This window comes from Alligator sinensis, unplaced genomic scaffold (assembly GCF_000455745.1).
Source record: "Alligator sinensis unplaced genomic scaffold, ASM45574v1 scaffold2241_1, whole genome shotgun sequence".
Lineage (NCBI taxonomy): Eukaryota > Metazoa > Chordata > Crocodylia > Alligatoridae > Alligator > Alligator sinensis.
Window position 1 is genome coordinate 115,742 of NW_005843292.1, and position 19,715 is coordinate 135,456.

Consider the following 19,715-nt stretch of genomic DNA (forward strand, 5'->3'; position numbering starts at 1 on the left):
CAGACCCCTCCCCTCCCCCCCGGCAAGCAGCACCCGTCATCGCCCTCCTTCCCAGCCCCCTTGGGTCTGCCCGTCGCGCCCGTTCTTGTCATCGCTGTTTGTCCCCGTGTTTTCCTTCGTTCAGACCCGAGTCAGAGCCGGGACGCACTCCGGAGGAGGGGGACGAGGAGCAGCAGAGACATCCTGAAGGCAACGGGGTAACGCTGCAAAGACGAAGGGCTCCCCGCCTGCGGGGCAGCAACATCTCCAGGGGCCGGCGCCTCCGCGGGCTTCCAGCAGCTGCAGATGGTTCATTAGGACAAAATTAAGAGGATGGTTTCCTAAGAGCATCACTGGAGACCAGGGTGTCTTTGCCCTGAAGTGACCGGGTTCACAGCATGTCTCGGGGGCGCTGGTGGCAGCCGTGTTGGTCTAAGGACACAAGCAGACACGGTTCTTTGGGTTAAACCCGATATCTTTTATTAAATCAACTCCAAGTGAATTGATCTAATAAAAGATATCAGATTATTTACCCAAAGAACCGTGTCTGCCTTGTTTCAAGCGCTCGCTTCGGCCGGGCTGCTTTGCACCGCTGCTTGCCGCGCAGCCGCAAGGAGCGTTGTCGCTGGGAGGGCCCGGGCAATGGCCGAGACGCGAGGCCTTTCCGTGCGCTCTCTCGTTAGACACACGGCATAGTTGGCAGGGCTGTTGGACAAGCTTTCTGGCATCAGGCACCCTTCTTCCTCCTGCTCAGCAGGTTTAAAATGGCCTCTACACTTCTAAAGACTTGTGAATACCAAAATGTCCTCCCCGGGAGAGAGGGTGGTGACTTATTGGTGTAATGGCCAGGAATAGTCCCTCTGCTAATGGGAATTCCACCATTTAATACAATATTTTTGCTGTAAAGGAGCCAATCGATATTATTGAGCAATACCAAGCAGAGAGCAAGACATTGTGGATTCCTGGCCCGTAAGAGCTCTGCATATAACTTTTGTACTGGTTTCTAAACCACTTCTGGGTTTGTGATTTTGTTTTCTGCCCTGCCTCTTAATCACAGGGCAGCCTGGGCTGAATTTAGGGATGTATTGCCACCCATCTACCCATTGCAGCACTAAGAGATGCTGCAATGTTATGAATATGTCCCTAACATTTGATATCCAGATACATATTCTGCGTGTTATACGTGCTGAGACAACATCACAGCTATACATTGCTGTAGTAGCTGCATGAATGAGAAGCTTGGGCTGTGTCAGCCTGTTGTTACAGCGGCGTTTCCTGTGTGTGCTAGCCAGCGCAGGCAGAGAGTCGCCCTGATGGAAAGGAAGGGACCGATGGCGTTCCAGCAGAGGAACCAGGAATGGCACTCGCCCCAGCGGAGCAGGATGCTGTGGAGACCCCAGAGCCTCCTGCAGAGGTGAGTGCTTATGAAATTGCACGAGGAAGCACGGAGCAGTCGCCCAGAGCTTGTGTTACCCATCCTTATCCTTGTGGAAGCAATGCCAGTGAAGCTAAAAGAAGCTCCCTCCTGAAATCTTATCCTGCATGGAAGAGGGCAGATTAATTTGGCTGCATTTCAGTTCTCAGGAGAGTCTTCTAATACTCATATCTAAGTCGTCTTTTACACAGCACTTTTCATATAGACTTAATAGTGCTTGGAAAAGGGAAGGGAAATTACCATTATCCCTATTTTAAAGATACATATGTTCCATGCTTGTCCTTTCCTTGGTGCCTCTTGGGCAGATGTTTGTGTTTGCTGGGTGGAGATTGCCAGTGGCTTCAGATGTTGCCTTTTCATTTTCAAAATATTTGTCATAAATTAATATAAATCAGCACAGGGAGTCTATTCTGCCATAAGGGTCCAGTCCTGTGAGCTGCTGAGCAGACACTGACATTTAAAAGTCAATTGGTGTTGATGGCTTCAAGCATCACTCCCCGTATTCCTGGCACTTGCAGGACTGGGTCCTCAGAGATTTGAAACAGTAGTGTAGAAACCTGAGTGCTTCCAGTTATAATATGGTGCTTAAACATTGCACAGTCCTCAATGCATGTGCAGCACAGGAGGAAGTCTGAATACATCTGGACTGAGTTTGTTGGTTACTTGAAGACAGTACAACTTGTACATCACACGGTGCAAATAGCACTGCCAAAATATTCAAAACATTCTTTGGGGTTTGGGCTGAAAGATACTCGTAATAGCCTTTTCTCAGGGCTGTTTCAGGCCACCTCAGGATCCTTGTACTCGTTTCTGCTTCCCAAACACTCTACAGAGCTGATTTTCAGAAATACTGAGTATCCACAGTGTCAGTAACTGAGAGCTGCAGCTACTAAACACTTCTGAAAATCAGAATATGTGGACACGCAGAGTCCATCTGCTTGGAAGAGAAATGTAATTGTGATTTTAAAATGCAGATTTAAATAACAGAAAATATGCCTATTCAATGCTGTGGGAACTCTGCAATTAAGAATACAGTTCATTTCTTGCAGCAGTAAAATAATTGTTTGAAAGAGGAATTCAATTATCCAGCCACCTACAAGACATACCTCCCCCTCCTTCATTGTTCTGGGAATCACAGCGCCAGCTCTCTCCAAAAAACCTGCATTAAAGTGCCTTTCTTGGTGTCTTCAGAAGGGTCACCACAAGTGGATACTTGGGGAGCAAGCACAATGCAGTGATGTGCAGCAGTACCCAAGCTAGCTCTAAATGTGCTGTGTGGACAAAGCCCAGACACTGGTAGTGGTTCAAAGAAACAGAGAGAACGAAAACAATGTGGCCTGGTCACCTTTAATGGGAATGGGAATGTTTCTTCAACAGAACCACACAGAGAATATCCATTTCTGAGTGACGAGCACATGAGATGAAATATTTGACTAGGAAGTTCTTTGTTGTCAGCCTCGCCAGAACTGCTGCTGCTGTGCTGGATTGGATCCTGTTAGACTGATTCTCTGCACGGCAAAACTAAAATGCAGTTGTAAAAGCGGTGTAGTCATAGCACTGAGCACAGAGCGCGGGCCGTGGTAACGCCGTTCTCTGTTGTGCTCTGCTCTTGGGTTTCGATCTACACCAGGTGATGCAGCCAGACACCGGGGATGACGAGGAAGGGTTAGAAGCTGTTCCTGCAGAGGATCCAGAAGAGAGATCCATCCCGATCGAGCAGGATGTCCCTGGGGCCGTGGAACAGGAGGTCTTTGGAGCCCCAGAGCAGGAACCAGAGCAGGCGGTCTTTGGAGAGCCGGGGCAGAGGGACCTTGGACTCTCCTTGGACTCTCCAAGATTCTCCTCTGAAGAGGTGAGTGCTCCTGTATCTGAACACGACAGAGCCTCATTCACCACATGCTTACTCCAGGACCGTGACATTATGTGTTCCCACGCTGCAGAAGCAATTTTGCTAGGGGAAGCCCCAAAATGTCTGTGAAAGAGCGAGGAGAGAATCCTGGTAAGCAAGAGCCCTGACAAAATGGGAGGGGATCACTTTATTATTGAATACTCCCTGTTATTTTTTAACAGTTGTATTCACTTGAGCATTTGATGTGGCTCTTATTATGTTGTTCTTTATCTCTGCACCATGGACAGTATAACCTCACTGGTATAGCATAGCTGGAGGTACCACTTGAGAGCCTTTATTTTGCTTTCCAGTTTTCTCAAGAAGCAACAAGATTTTTTATGGTTAGGTATTTTTCTACCTCATTCTTGTCTCAGTGACACAGCTCAGCAGGATTGCATGGTAAACTGTGTCAGACTGAGGCCTGGTTTTAAACGACAGCTTCTTTGTTGCAGGATAAATCCAATGAGGATTTCCCAGACGAAGTGGGGGTGGAGAGTCTTCCTTTCAACCAAAGCAATCTGGAGCAGCTGGTGATAGGCAGCGGGAGCCAGTCCCACACCTCTTCTTTAGCTAGTCCTCAGTGGTCTGCCTCATCTGTGGGGCTGGATGTTCATGTCGAATCAGGTATCAGTCAGCGTGTTTCTAATATGGGCCTCAAATGTATCTGGTTTTGCTCACATCTCCCAACAAGTGTGAAACCAGTTGCAGACACAATACTGTAACATCTCACCTTATTAACCTCTGCCTGATGCCACCACTAAGCTAGTCCTTGTGTCCTTTCCATCATAATTTCCCCCTTCCTATTATGGTTACTGTGTCTTTTTCTTTTTTATAATCTGTGTCCTATGTGTTGTTAACTTTGTGAGGCAATCTAAACACCAGAGAACACGGGCTTTGTTATACATTCATGCTCTCGGGACATCAGTGAATCTTAACATACCTGACACACGTTTTCTTTCTGTGACACCTGCCCTTTGTCCTTGGAGTGCAGTCCTTGACACCGGTGTAGCCACCCCCTCTCCCTACCGGGAAGCTGACTTCCAGCAGTTTCATCCACAAGTTGGTGAGCGTGGCACCAGCAGGCAGGAGGAAAGGGAAGAAGAGGTGCATGCTGCAGATGGGGAAGCTAGGACTGAGGGCAGCGAGGAAGTAGAAGAAGAAACGCAACTGATTGTCTTGGACCCGGAACATGTAAGAAGTGTCCCTTGTCACTTGTGTTGGAAGTCGCACAAAACTGAGAGGCAAACCGGGCTACAGTTTAGCTGCACCTTGGGTCCATTTGTTAAATGTTGCTTTTACAAAAGTTTTAACCCCCCTGGAACACCTGTTCCCTCTGTGGTAACTTGGGGCATGGACAAACAAACCCATTGCCTAGCTTGAAAAGGGGAGGGGGATTTACAGCAGCTCAGCTGACCCAGCAGCACCCGTTTTGTCTGCCTTGTACTGTCCTGGGGTAAGCTGGGGCAGCTCGCTCCTGGGTGAAACAGGGTTAAGTTACCACAGGTTAGCTTGCTAAAGTTAGGAGCAGACAGACACAACAGTGACAACAGGCTCACGGGTGGTAAATCTCCCAGCTTTCAAGTGGAATAATATTTCAGCTGTCTGCATCCTCAGAGCTGCAGTTAGAGCAGTACCGCACTCTAGTTCTCATGAAAATGAAGCACTTATGCTGGCTGGTGGGGAAATGCTGCGGGAGCTGTTGTCAGGGAGCTCTGCTGGGATCCCCCACCTCCAAGGTCCAAAGACTCTGGGCCTCTCTTAAACAGAAACCACTAGCGATGCCAAACGAGAGAGACGTTTTATGATAGGAACAAATATCCGCTAGGCTCACACTTGTACCCTAGCCTAAGTCAGAACCCAGGTCTCCATAGATGACAATGTCGGATACAGATTTCTTCATCACTTGTTCAAGCAACTGCTTCATGGATGGCAACATCATCTTGCTTCCTCTTGTAGCCACTGATGAAAAGGTTCCAAGCTGCCCTCAAGAATTACCTCACCAAACAGATGGCAAAAGTGAACCTGGACCTTCAGGAGCTGGTACAGTATCCATCCGTGCACCTCCTGTTGCATCTCTGCCCTTTCTGAGTTGGGGTGGCTTACCCCATTTCCTCTTGTATCTTCAGAAAGAGGCCACAAAGAAGGGCAAAGTGCAGAGGGAGGAGCTGGGAGTGGTGCTTTACGGGGTCCAGCAACAGCTGGCCCGCCTGCAGATGGAGCTGGAGAAGAACCACAACAGGCATTCGCAGATAGCCATGGTGCGGCGGCAGCTGGAGGACGAGCTGCAGGACCTCAGGACTATGTACAAGAAAGCATGTCAGAGCACCCAGGACGAGCGCAGGAGAGGTGATTAGGGCACTCCCGGGTGGTCTTTCCTCATTGCTGTGGTGTGGAAATGTCTTGGGAGTTAAGGGTACTTACAAGGTCTCTTGGGTGGTTTCTCCCCGGTATTTTGCTCGTCCGTCTGACTTTTATCATATGCACACACCTTTCTTTTCTCTTCAACTTGGACATGGGTGAGTGCTCCTGATATTGTCCTGGTAATTAACCTTCCCATCTGTCTCCCCAGTTTCTGCATTGCAGACAGAGGTGGAAAACCTGGCCCTGAACCTGTTCTACATGCAGAACACGGGCCAGGATGTGCGCGATGACATCTCCGTGATGAAGCGGGCCGTGAAGAAGGCTGAAGTGGAGCAGATGCAAGCTGAGGTGGAGAAGAAAAAACAGGTATCGACCAAGCACCAAGTGTTGCAGAGGCTGTGAATGATGCTGGCAGGGCTGAGTCTCACCAGAAAGCTGTCTTGTCGCAGGGGAGGCTAAGGCTAAGGGGACCTATTCAAGGTCATTTACTTTTTCCAAATCAATTAATTCAGAGCTCATTTTTTCCCCTAAAATTAAGAGGGGGAAAAAACCCCACAAAAAACTGTGCTCCACCAAATAATCTTACCCTGCGGCCCAGCTTTTTGAACAACCCTGTAACACCGAGTCAGGATCTACGCATGCACATGAACAAAAGAGGTTTAGAGAGAGAACATCTAATTTTCAAACCATGGAGATGTTATTCTGAACCACAAGTGTAGCGAAGTGATTTTAAAATCAGAGCTAGAGCTGAGCAGTGTACTTTGCCTCAAGCTCCCTCTGCTGGCAAGCGTGCTGGTTTTTCTAGCAGGATAAATACTGTAGGATAGGATCTGAACAGTGGCAGGATAATGCGAATGTGAAGTAGCTGTTTAGAAGCTACTTTCATTTTCTGACTTAGTAACTTAAGGTGTTCAAATGCCACGGGCACAGGATAGTAACCCAGACAAGCAGAAGTTAGCTAAGAGTTTAGACAAGAAACTTTTCCTTTACATTTGCATCTTACCAACATTAATTAAATGACAATGAATCCTTTGCAGATTGGTACGAAGGAGAAAGGGGTCTTCACTGTTCAGTAGAGGTGGAGATGACAGCCTGCACCTGGCACTAAATGCACTAGGGGATGGTTATGATCTGATACTTCCCCAGTCCAACTGAGCTATTTCACTCGAAGCTGATTCCAGACCTTCTGACCATGTGGTCTGTGCTGGGTCTGCCTGCAGTATTTGAGCTGATCTGCTTTGCTCTCATTTTGTAGGACCTGCATGTGGACCGCTTAACGAGGAAGGTCGATGAGCTGCGCGAGCAAATCGCTTTGTACGAAGCTCAGTGTATCGCCCAGGCTGAGGATACAAGACTGACACGACAAGCTGTGAGCGAGGTAGGAGGCGATAAGGTTTTTCATGCACGGTTAATACTACTCCGAGCCCTTTGTGCTGTGCTTAACTCTGTGCACACAGCTTGGGTTAGATCCCCATATCCCATTTACCTACATAAGAGTAAATGTTTTCCTTTAGTCTCAAGAACGATCGCCCGGATTGGGCTACATCTACGGTTTTTTTCCTTGCAAAACCTCCTTTCTCACCTCCCCCTCTTTATTTTTTGTCTTGGACACATACATCCTGTCTGCGGTTCTGTTTTGGAGCTAATCAGACTCATCTGGAATAACTGCCAGAATGAGTCAGCACAAGAGCCTTGCCTTTCCATACCAGTTCCTAGCTCTTAAAAGCCTTTCCCCCACATTACATATCTTTTTCCTGTATATCGCTGCAGCACTGTAGTCAAGTATTACTTAATAATAATGTTCGGCTTTAATGCAAAGCTTGACGTCTAGATGGTATCACTTTATAAATGATGCTTTTCTATGACTACCATCATGGTACTCTGCACAGATCTAGCCGTGCCAGTATGAGACACTTGCATTATATTTTCTATTCTGGATTTTCTTGTGAAATCTCGAACTTAATATTTGAGCCAGTCAGAATTTTTTTAATGAAATATTTGTTGGACAGAGAAGGATGATTTGTGGAAACCAAAACTTTTTGCGGTTTGGGCAGAACTTTCTTCAGTCCACAGTGGAATTTCTAGTCAAAGAGGTAGGAGAAAAGAGAGAAAATACTATTCCAGCACTCCTAGAGCTGTTGGGTAGAGCACTTACTAGGAAGATGGGAGGCTTATGTTCAAATCTCTGTGCTCTCCCACGTCCCAGGTGAGTGCCCAGGGCCCTAATGTCCCCTTGTGCGAATCAATCTCTCTCTTCCTGTCCTGCAGAAACTGTTCCACTTTGTTTAAACACTTATAATTTATATTTATTCTTGCTGAGAGAGATTGGCTCTCTAGCCCAGTGGCTAGGGCACTCGCCTGGGATGGGGTTGGAACATGGACCTGAGTCATTGCCTGAATGGGGCAGGGCAGGTGACTGCCTTATTCAGCAGGCTAGAGATACTTGGGGCCAGGGTTGGCATTTTCTGTATTTCTAAAGATCTCCATTTCAGTCTGCATCAGAGTAAAAACAAATGTTGAAGCGTTGCAATTTTCACAGACTGCAAACTTTGTTTCCAGCAGCTGTTTACTGTGTTATCCTTTACAGTATGTTCCAAAATGTACCCTTTAAAGCACTGAAGATGAAAAACAGGGCTGGAATAAGGTGCAGCATTACTGGATCCTTACCATTTGCATCTCCTTTAGTTCTGCATTTTCTGTCCATGATGTAAGCATTGCAAACAGTCTACAGAATGATATAAATTGTGCTCTGTTACACTAATGTTGTTATAGTAACTAGAGGCAAGATTAAGCCAATGGATTTGAATAATTTATCCCAGAAGTGCAAAGGTAAAAAGAGCCAAAGAAAAGAGCAGGGCCTTGGGCAAGTGAATGAAAAGCATGAATAGTTTGAGCCATTTCTCCCCAGCTCTGTTGTGAAGAGAAGGCAGCACTGGGTGGAATGCAAGTCTGATGCCCAGCCCGCTATGGGTTCACCAGCTCAGCTGGTCTGTTTGCAGGCTTGCATGGAGATACAAGCTATTAACTTGGAGAAGAAGCAACTGATGCAGCAGTGGAACAGCAGTCTGACTGGGATGAAACGACGCGACGAGGCATACACTGCCATGCAGGAAGCACTGAGGTACAGCCTCTGAGTACAGGCCAAGGCCACGAGCAGATGCAGTTTGGTTGGGGGAAAGTCTGAGAGGAGAATATGATTATTATTGGGTATGCAGAGCATTGCTAACCAAAGAGCAAACCTGCTGCTCTGAGGAGCTGAGTGAGGCAAAGGATCATTATAACAAGGGGTATCCCATTTTGTTCCTTTTCTTTCCCTTCACATTCACTCCTGAGCTGAGCTGCTGTAATGGGTGATTCCCAGCTCTAAACTGATCCATCCCTTTCCCTTCTCCTCTTGCAGCTTCCAGCTGTCAGAGGCTTAAGAAGTCCTAATGGGAGGTTGCACCCCTAGCTACTGTGTTTAATACCCACAACACTACCTAGCATGGGTTTGGTGGGCAGAAAGGGAAGAAAAGACTCTGAAAAAGACCCTGCCTTTTTAAATACAAATGAGCAGATAGGTTCTCAGTGAACCCCTTCTCCTGCAGGTCCTACATGACGCTGCCTTGTCTCTTTGGTCAGACAAGGCAGAGGCTGGTTGCTATATCATAATTCCTTCTGAGCTAATGGGAAGCCAATGGTAGAGAGTCAGGCAGGGAGGGCCTGCCATCTGTCTCCTAGGGCTAGCCTGAAGCTCTGTGCCCCCCTCTTCTTTGGGCTGATATAAGGTCCTGAGGAAGTCGGATCCTTCCACTCCAGTGCACTGGAGTGGCAGAACTGGCCCTCAAGGAGCTGTTAAAAATGATCAGAAAATGAGTTGAATGTTTTATTTGCCATAGAAGGACTTTAAGGACCAGAGGTGGCCCAGCACAATGGGCTTGTAGGGTTTGGTCTTTACTTTGCTCTTCACTCATCCATTTGCGCGGCAGCCAGTTTGAAGGCAGGAGTTCGGAGGTGCCCGTCTAGCACATACATTGATCCCTGTAGCACTTTCCTGTCTTCCCCTCACCGTGCAGGCAGTCCAGGCACCAGCTCACATCAGTGGAGATGGAGATCGAAGTCTACAAAAAGTCCATCATGAAGGAGGAAGAGAGGAACGAGCTGCTGGCTACCATCTTGAACCGGTCTGAAAATGACACCAACATGAGCAAGAAGCTGAATGCCCAGTGCCTGGCCAAGCAAACCGCTCTGAAAATGACACCAACATGAGCAAGAAGCTGATTGCCCAGTGCCTGGCCAAGCAGGATGCCTTGCAAGTGGAATTCGGCACCTACACCCGTGCCTTGCATGAGACAGAGCAAGCCCTGGGCAGGGCCAGCCTGGTGAGCTGTCCCCTGGAGGGAACCAGGCACTGATCTGTCCCCTGTCACCTGCTTCCCTCCTAAATCCCAGCAGCCAGCAGGTTTTAATAGTTCTGTTTCTGTGGCTTCTCCCCAGGACCAAGCTACTCGCCTGAATGAACTGGGGATTGTGAAAAAAGAAATAGAGAAGGAAACTGAACACAAACAGGAAGTGGAGAATGAGATCATGGCAAAGCTGCAGGATCAGCTGATGTCCAGCAAAGCAGCAAAGTATTTCTCGCAGTTGGCTGCAAAACTTCAGATGAGAAAGATGGATCTGGTAGGGCACCTCTTCCTGGGGGCCTTGCGGTGGGTGGACACACACGCACATGTGTGTGCACTCTCACATACACTCACATGCACACACACATGTTCTGTGTCTTGTTTCTGATGTGCTGCAATTGCAGCCGAGCAGTTACGGCACATTGTTACGCGTAGCCTGCCCTGCCAAAGACAAAGAACGGAGCGTAGTTGACTGTATTCCAGCATAGCAGTGGTCCTAGAGCCACCTGCTGCCAGGAGGGTCAGTCAGCACGCCGTCTTTGATTATCTAGCATCCCAGCCAAATTCCAGCTGGAACAGCCCAGATGCCCTCTTCGATTTCCCTTGCCATTTCAAATCCCTGCAGGATTCTTCTCCATTGACAGGCACTGACGCTAATGGTGCCATGTGCTGTTGAATTCCTAGGTTTCTCTTGAGAAGTAGCTGCGTTTCAGTGGCATGCGAAGTGTTTCCCCTGTGAACTGTGATCTGTGCCTGGAAAGTACTTCAGGACACTGCAGGGTGAAAGGTGCTCTCAAAATGCCAGGTGTCAGTGTGATGCCTAATCGCATTTCCAGCTTGTGAGGAAGTGTCAGGGTGCTTGGATCATTCCCAGGGAGCATAAAAATAGAAGGGCCTGCAGAGCTCCTCTGAATACCTCTCCAGGGGCTGCTGTGCTTATTAGCTTTCCTCCCCAACCTCCTCTCAAGGTTCACCTGCAAGGTTTCCGAGGTGGTGTGTAGAATATAGCCAAAAGCATATCAGAAATATCACTGCCTTTGCTTCCTACTTGAAGAACAGGGCAGAGCCATCCATCCTGGGAAGGGAAGGGGTTCAAATGCTATGCTGCATGCGCCCACATGTCCCCTATGTGTCTGAAGCACAAGCCGTATGGTGCTGTATGGAGATAGAGTCTAGCCACTGTAGCGCAGCACTGCACGTGAGCCAGTTGCCTGCTTCCCATGGACTTCTCCTAGCAGCCGAGCTAGCTCATTTAGAGCCGACTTGGGGCTTTTGGGGCTCCACATTGCAGCACCACGTAGAACAGCCCCAGTCATCAAGTGCAACGTCCTAAAGGTGGCCAAACCAGGGAGCAGGCACTTATGATGTGGCAGCTACTGCCCCCTCACCAGAGACAAGCCTGTTGGCATGAAATGTGCCAAAAATCTGAGCTGTGCTGCATTTCTCTGTTAAACATCAGAGCTACACCATTTTCTGTAAATCAGATGCAGTCCTTGGACTACACACAAGCTGTCCGGACTCGCTAGTAAGAAAAAATATGTGCCTGAGACACGTACAGGTGGATCAGCTTCTGTATTAATTTTTATTAGCATCTAAGTCATCTTGGCTGGAAAAATAACTCCAGAGATGATAAGGATGATAAAACTTTGTCTTAGCATTTTTTGTCAGATCTCAGGATGGTTTACACTCAGTAATGTTTTCCAGTAACCTTGTGAGGTAGCTGTATATTATCCCCATTTTACAGACAGGGAAATACTGGCACTGATAGTCTACTTGGTGAAGCTGGGAATAGACCCAGTCCTGTCCTTCAGGCACCAGCTCCCTGCTGGCAGCTGCCCTGTCACACAGCTGCTTGCAGCTCACCCAGGGGACTGACTGTTGAGTGACAGTGCATTGTTTTCTGCTTGTTGCCGTTGTCAGGAGATGCATTTTTCCAAAGTTGACAACGACACCGCCCAGGTGGCTCTGGATATAACCCACACCAACTGCAGGCTGAGCACGCTCCAGAAGACACTCTCTGAGCTGGAGAAGGAAACAAAAACGATCAACGACTTGGTCAGCCACAGTGAGATCGAGATCGCCAAGCGCAACCAGCTGATCGAGCGCAAGCAGGGCGTTATCAACCTGTACAACAAGAAAATGGAGACCATGATTTCCCAGCTGGGGGTATGTCCCTTGTGCCCAGCTCCCAAACTTGGTTTCATTTCCCAGGGGATTACCAATGAGGCTGACAAAGGTGACTTCACAAGTGCAATCAATAGACATAGGTTTCTGGAGGACATTTGACTTAAATTATGCCATATTCTCATTAAAAAACAGCCCTTCACATTATTCATAGGGCAAACATTGGCGTGGTTAATGCTGGTGGGCTGCCAGACTTCAAAACCACTGCCAGTGGGGAATTACCCTCAGATGTGGTGTTTCCCATGTAGTCCTGGCACTGATTGGTGCCCAGCCCAATGCAATTCTCTGCTTTCACTGCAGATCTGGAAGTAAACAGAATATTTGCTGATAAAATCTGCACATCTCACAGAGCTTGTGGGGGGAGAGAGCTAATGTCAAGGACAGAACAGTCCCACCCAGCAGTGCATCCCTCGAGAGGCTTCTCCCGTTCAAGGAAAATGTGTCTCAATAATAGAGCCCTGTGAAAAGTTACACATCTAGGAACAAGGAGCGGAGGCCAGACCTACCTAATGGGGGCTGCACCCTGGAAAGCAGTGATATGAAAGGGGTTGGTTTAGCGCATCCACTGCTGAAATGCTCAGCATCTTCCCACTCCACTCTGCTTTGTAACTTGGTTGTGCATCTTGAGTTACAGGGGCAAGAACTGGGACCCTTGGAGATTGAAATCAACAGCCTGACCAAGCAGATAGATGAATACAACTCAGAGGTGATGACGCTGCAGAAATACTGGCTCCGGCTGCAGAAGGAGCTGGTCAAGCTGACCCAGGAGCAGGAGGAACAGCTGGTTTCCCTGGATATGTTAAAGAAAGAGATCACCATTAGGCAGCAGAAGAAAGTGCGCATTGAGAGTAAGCATTCCCTTGACCCTCCTGGCAGCGTTCATGCCATGAGTGGTGTGTGCAGCCAGAGACCAGTCAATAGCTTGTAACATGCAGCCCCTCGCCGGGGGACGTGTTCAGTGTCTGCAAGTGCAGGCCTTGTGCGTTCACGTGAGCAATAACGTGTGTACTTTGGAGCCACATGAGTAGTCTGCTTTCCCTAACCCTAACGAGCCAATCTTGCAACCTTCACTAAAACAGGAGTGAGGGGCATGAGATCCTTCCCCTGGTGACCATCTTGCTGTGGTTTGTCTAAGAAAGGTTGTGATGTTTTCTCAAATAGCTGGTAAGCGTCCAGCCCTGAGACTATAGCAGCCATTACTGGCCAGTTCCACCTACTTTCAAAACAACCACCTTCAAAGCACTGGTTTGCTTTAGGCTTGGCAAGGTCCCTGGAGGCTTTTGGGCAGACAGCTCTGATCCCAGCTTGATCAGCTCAAATACCACCCTGCAGACCCGTGCTCTGTCTTCTCAGGGCCCCGGAGAACGTTCTCTGCCTCCCATTTATTGAAGTCCTGTCTGTTCCTCCCCCTTCTCTGGCAGATGAAATCCAGCAGGAGAAGAATGAGCAGAAGGACATTGAGCGCCATATGAGGAACATGTCCAACGACATGATAAAGCTCAACATGCTGATCAGTAAGAACAGCAACAGCTCGCAGGAGCTGCAGTATGGCAACACCATCACGGAGAACGAATTTGTCCGCTCCCTCAAGGTAGGGAGGTTTTGCTCCTCCACTTCAAGGCACAGCCTCGCACGCAACAGCCGGCTGGACTCTCACAGGTCCCATGTTACCGGAGACACAGTGTCAGAGAAGATGAGGTCCCTTGATTGCTAACGACTGCCTCTGGTACAGAGCCATGCATGTGGATGGAAATGGGCAGCTGTGCTTAGAAAGCTGCCCCAGATTTTTTTCCTGTGCAGGGAGAGTGACTTCCTTTACCAGAAGGAAGAAGTTTGTTGCATTAGTCTGGAGCCAGAAGGCAGGGGAGATATAGATAATTAAATAATATATGGCTCAGGGGGGTTAGGGAGGGCATGCAGATTAGAGGCAAGGAATGAGCCTGCCAGGGGTGCTGAGTCTGATGAAGCCATGTCGTGTTGGCTTCTGCTTCCTAATTCTAGGCTGCTGAGAAGGAATCGATCGAGATGCAGGAGAAGCTGGACCGGTTGACTGAGGAGAAGGAGAGACTGCTGAACAGCCTGGTGGAAGCAGAGTGAGTCCCCAGAGAGCCCCCGTTGTATGCCACAGTCTCTGCACTCCTGTATGCATCTGGGTTACCCTTCACTAAGGCAGCATCAGCTGTAAATGCTCCTCACGTGGCTCCTCGTGCCCTCGGAAAGGTGTGGGGAGTGCAGTGACTTTTCAAAGCCAGTGGAATCTCAGAGCATTTTCTTTTGTGGACCAGGTACAAGCACAATAACCTCAGCTCAGTGTTCCCCTTACTGCTGCACCCACAGCCACGGCTCTAACCTAGCGCGAACCTGATTCTGCGAGTTGTTCTGGAGGGAATTTGGTCTCCCTATACTCACATGGGGCTTGTCTCTGTTCAGCAGAGGTTGCCAGCTTGAGGGGCTGGGGGAAGGGGAAACTCAGCTTAGAGCTGTGGGAGGTAAACCCAGGCGGCCGCTGGTGGAAGGACAGCTGCAGGGCCTAGAGTTAAGTCCCTAAAACTGCCCAAATTGCACCAGTGCGGTAGGGAACCATGACTTTAACCCTCTGTGTTCTGCACTCTGCCCCTTTCTGTCATTGCAAGGCCTCTTTGGGAACTGCTAGGCAGCAGCGGCTGGTGGCACGTCCCCTACATAGACTCTTAGGTTCCTGCAGAACCGTTATATTTTAGATTTGTTGTGAGCTGCTGCAGTGCACTAGCACAGCGTGTCAAGGCAAGGCACTGCTTGCTTTTTCACAAAAAGACTTCCCTTTCCCTTCTGTCCCTGAAGGCACCAGATCATGCTGTGGGAGAAGAAGATTCAGCTGGCAAAGGAGATGCGTGCTACGGTGGACTCGGAGACAGGGCAAGGCGAGATCCGAGCCATGAGAGCAGAAATCCATAGGATGCAGGTAAGTTTGGCTGTTGGGGCATGCGGAGAATTGCACACAGGCTATCCAGCTTCCCAGGGGTCAGCCAGCAGATGGGAAATGACCTGGAGGGGTATTATCCCCATGCCTCCCAGCAGTGTCAGGGACAGAGGTCTTACTGTCCAGCAGCTGGGATGAGCTTAGGCTGCCACTACACATGTGTTATTTGGAAACTGGAGTGCAGGAAAAATAAGACCTTGTCTAGGAAGGAAACTTGTCTATTGAGGGCTGAGCTCTCTCTCTCCTTTAGTCCACTGATTCAGAGAAGCAATCCTTTCCTTCCTCTTTCAGGATACTTCTGTTCTCCCTTTACATTATGACATTTAAATGAGTTTATGGCATTGAAAACCTGTAGAATATAATTCTGGACAGGCCAGCAAGGGGTTAGCTACTGGTTTGACAGCCCCCCGAATTCTGCTGTACAAGCCTGCCTCAGGATCTAGCGTGAGGGTTTGACTCCCACCAATGTCTATAATGGGAATCTGCTGCATAAAAGATTTTGTAATAGGGTGCCACTTGTGACCACCGGGTATCTGCAGACTTCCTCTCCCCCTCCCTGGCAGGTCCGCTATAGCCAGCTGACGAAGCAGCAGGAGAAGATGATTCGAGATATGGAGGCAGCTGTGTCCCGCAGAGAGACCATCACCACGCAGGGCGAGGGTCAGAGCAAAGTAGACAAGAAACAAATCACCAAGTGTGACTTTCACTACAAGAAACAGGAGCTGAGGAGGAAGATCAGTGAAACCCAGAAGGTGAGCAGGTGGAGAAGGCAGTGAGGACTTATTTGACGTGCACTTGGCTTGCAGCTAGAAGGAGTTTGGGTGTTGCTTGGCATCAGCTATGTTATGACCTACCATCAGACTATGGAAGGACAAGATCCTCTGCTGTCCCTGACACACTTCCAATCATCCCCTGCTCTTGGCCACGATCATCCTTCAGGTCACAGGCCAAACCAGCTGACCTGTCAGGAGGATTTGACAGGGTATTTTTGCGTGCCCCTCAGCACTGCTTTCTGTCCCTCAGTTATCCTTTCCTCGTTGAACTCCTGGGGCTGGGATTGGAGATACTCATTGCCTTGAGCACCATCTGTGCCATCTTCATCTTAATGTAAAGAAAAGTACAGGAACATGCCCCTAGCCACGGCGACGCGCGGGGTAGGAGATCAGGGAGATGGGACTGAACTGCTGCCTTTACTAGCACGTCGTTAGAATGCTCTAGTTTCCTCGCAGGCGTCTGTCCACACAAATGCCTGTGCCTTCAGGGCCGCACAGGGTGCTTGCAAAAGGAGGTGCCGTCTTCAAATGCCCCCGAAGGACGGGGAACATCTCAGGCAATAGTGTAGCAATGCAGCGTGGCTGGGAAAGCAGCACCTCTGTTTTTTCCCCTTCTCTTCATTAGAGCGCTCAAGACTGCAACAAAACAATCCTGGAACTGGAGAACACCCAGGCGTCTCTCAGCACCGCCCTTCTGGAAAGGCAGCAGCAGGTTTCCAGTTTGCAGGCTGAGTCCAATGCTCTGGACGCAGACATAGAGCAGCTGCAGGACAAGAAACGCTGGGTAAGCTCGACTGTTTCCCTGCTACACACACAAACTACAGGAGTTCCTGTTTTCTCCTCCCATCAGTTCACACAGCCCCTGCCACATCAGGCTGGTTATATCAGCATTGTGCAGCTCCCTTCTAGAGCTGCAAAGGAAACCCCTTTACCTCAGCAGCTTGAAGCACTTTCTCTTAGGCTGACTCTCATAGTAGTTAACATGAAAACTAGATTTACATGAAACTGGATTAGGAGAAATTCAGCTCTGATTACCTTCAGTTTGCTTTGCAGACCCTCATCTTCTAATATTTCGCATTGATAAACTAGCAGCCAGTGCGTCTTTGTTTGTCGGACTCCTCCCTCAGCACAGTCTTCACCCCGTTTTCCCCATACTTGATGCCTGATGACCCTAGATACAGTCATAAAAGTCAGTGGGAGTTCTGGACATGAAGGCATCTCTAGTGCTGATGTTCGTGCCCTCCTCTTATTATTTAGCGGAGAATTAAACTGGAGCATCAGGCTGACAGCAGACACGCGCGCACACACTCTTTGAAAGGTAGGAAAGAAACATTTTGTCCCGAGAACCAGCTGGCTAGAGCGAAAGATAGCACAGCTTGTGTGAGAGCCAGTTCAAGCCAACTCTGACTTGACTTTCGGTGATGTTTCAAATGGGCAGAACTTTCTCTGGTCTTTCAGCTTTCTGTGCTACGCCTGTGTCTGACTTTGGGGAGCCGCTGAGCTGATCTTAATGCAGGGACCATTCACATAACACTGCAAATGGGGGGTGCCCCTTTCAGCTGTTAGGATGGGATTCCATGGCACTGCCCCTCTTAAGATCCATTCTGTTTCAAGATGTGATGAGCTCTGCTCCTCCCTTGTAGAAGTCCAGTCCTCCTTATCCTCCCACTCCTTGTATGCACAGACTGGTCTTACAGCAACTTTCATTGTTGCTCCTCTAAGAACCTTTCAGAAATCGTGGGCTACCAGACCCGGCAGAAGCACCTGCAGGCAGCCAAGGAGGGGAAGTACATCTCCCTGTGCCGGAGCGAGCACGCCCTGCAAAGCGAACAGAGGAAGCAGCAGAGCCGGCTGCATAGCATTAGCATCATCGTCCACCAGATCCAGCAGGAATACCCCCAGTGCCAGCGGGCGCTACGCCGGGTCAGCCAAGCCCTGGAGTCCAAGCTGGGCTCCCTGGAAGCGAAGCAGGCCGAAGGACAGAATCAGATCTGAGCAGAGTGTTTTTTTACCATGTTCACAAATAAATGCAACACAGCTCTTCAGCCTTTAGCCCCTTGGTCTTCTCCTGGAGCGTGGAGGCTGGGGAGCAGAAAGAAAAGGGAGCGGCAGTGGGAAGCCGAACTGGGAGATGGTAGATTGCTTCGGAGCTGACACGCGAGTGGTGCGCGCCCTGCTTCTATCGCTGGCTTTTTGATCAGCTCCAAAGCAGCAGGTCGGTTGGGCTCGATGGCTCGTACAGTTGTGCACTGTACAAACGCGGGAGTGACAAGTGCACGTTCAGATTCAGGGGGCTGAAGTGGATGGTCTCCTTGGCTGCAGATTGTGAAGCGCATCCCAGAGCAACACGATGCTCCGGTCACAGCCAGCGCTGCGCAGTTGAGGATGGGCTATGTTTGTTCCCGAGACCGGGAAGGGGAGCACGTGGGGAGCCCAGGAGGGGTTTGCAGGTGTGCGGGAGGGAGAACTGCCCTGACTTAGGCAGCAGTTGGCTGAGGAATCTCAACCACGCAAACAAAATGCAGTTTCTTTTTCATAGTTTTGAGGGTCGGGACTTGAACAGATCATCGAGTCCGACCCCGCTTTTTAATGGAGAGCCACTAATTTGGGAAGGTTGTGACGAAGTGGGGTCTGGTCTAGGAGAGGGACTGCAGAGAGGAAAGGCACATTTCCTGATTACACTGGACTGTGCCTAATTGCTCTTCACTTTGCAGTGCATGACAGCAAAAAGAGGGAACTAATTCCAGGCCTCAGCCCGAGATTTCCTTTTCACCTCGGTGCAGCAGGTGCACCTGCTCCTCCTGCCTGCGCTGGGTTTACCTCCTTAACTTGCTGCCTGGCTGCGGGCAAATCACTTCCGGTGTTTGCACTTTGGCTTGCTGCCGGAGCGGGGTGCTCACCTGTTTCAGGTGCTGTGGGAACCCTTAAAAACCAGTCGTCGGATATTTAATTATCCATTAAAGCAGCGTTTCCCCTTGTCATCACCAGGTCCCAAATCCCCGTGTCCTCCCACCTGGGCAAGGCCCCGGTCTGCTGCGTCAAACTCTCTTGAGAGTGCAGGGGGTCGGACTCGATGATCTATCGATCCCTTCCGACCCTAACATCTATGGATCTACGAGAAGGGGACGGAGGGTAAGGAGTTAGACTCGGGGAAATCCCAGTTTTCCCTTTTCGCTCCTGTTTTTTGTGACACTAGAGCGACTCCCGTGTTGCGAAGCCCACAGCAGGGCGGCTGGCTGTTTTAACCCCAGCAATCACAACCGGTGCTCGCGGCCATCTCGTTTTGAGACCAGCCAGGATCTTGCAAAAACAACCCGCTCTAATTGCAAGCGGGTTTGACGCCGCACAGCCCCGCCGGAAACCCCCGGGGGGTGAGGGGAGCCCCGCTCCCCCGGGGCGGCACGGCCAGGCGACGGCGCCGAGCCAGCGCTCTGCAGCGGCCGCGCTGTCATGTGACACGGCGGTCAGGTGACGCCCCGCCCAGCCCAGCCGGGTCAGCTGACCGGCGGCTCACGTGACTCGTGGGGCTCCTGGCCTGGGACTGGCAGTACTGAGCTGGTGGGACAGGGACACCAGCGGAGGGCTGGGACTGGGGGCACTGGGATCAGGGACTGGGGGTACTGGGGCTGCTTTCCAGGTCCCAGGGGCAGGGGCTGGGCACTTAATGAGCCTTAAGGCCCTGTCCCCGGCTGGTGCCTTCGCCCCCCGCCCGGGGCAGGGGCTGGGGCCGCTCTCAGCCTGGGAACGACCCCCC

General features: G+C 49.9%; 2 protein-coding genes across 2 annotated transcripts in view; both read left to right on the forward strand.

Annotated features, from left to right (window-relative positions):
* Positions 1-14: 14 nt before the first annotated feature.
* Positions 15-18,000, forward strand: CCDC40 (coiled-coil domain containing 40). Its single transcript, XM_025194746.1, has 21 exons — positions 15-197; positions 1,268-1,393; positions 3,045-3,266; positions 3,755-3,926; positions 4,294-4,493; positions 5,259-5,342; positions 5,429-5,648; positions 5,872-6,029; positions 6,919-7,041; positions 8,663-8,784; positions 9,719-9,826; positions 9,889-10,024; positions 10,140-10,322; positions 11,966-12,211; positions 12,864-13,077; positions 13,651-13,820; positions 14,231-14,322; positions 15,050-15,170; positions 15,752-15,940; positions 16,587-16,745; positions 17,684-18,000. The coding sequence occupies exons 2-21, from the start codon at positions 1,337-1,339 to the stop codon at positions 17,954-17,956; spliced, it is 3,249 nt and encodes a 1,082-aa protein (XP_025050531.1). The 5' UTR covers positions 15-197; positions 1,268-1,336; the 3' UTR covers positions 17,957-18,000.
* Positions 18,001-18,346: 346 nt separating this feature from the next.
* Positions 18,347-19,715, forward strand: part of GAA (glucosidase alpha, acid) — a 12,210-nt gene continuing 10,841 nt past the window's right edge. The window contains exon 1 of the mRNA XM_025194742.1: positions 18,347-18,385. Within this exon, the coding sequence (XP_025050527.1) occupies positions 18,347-18,385 (39 nt within the window). The remainder of the gene's footprint in view (positions 18,386-19,715) is intronic.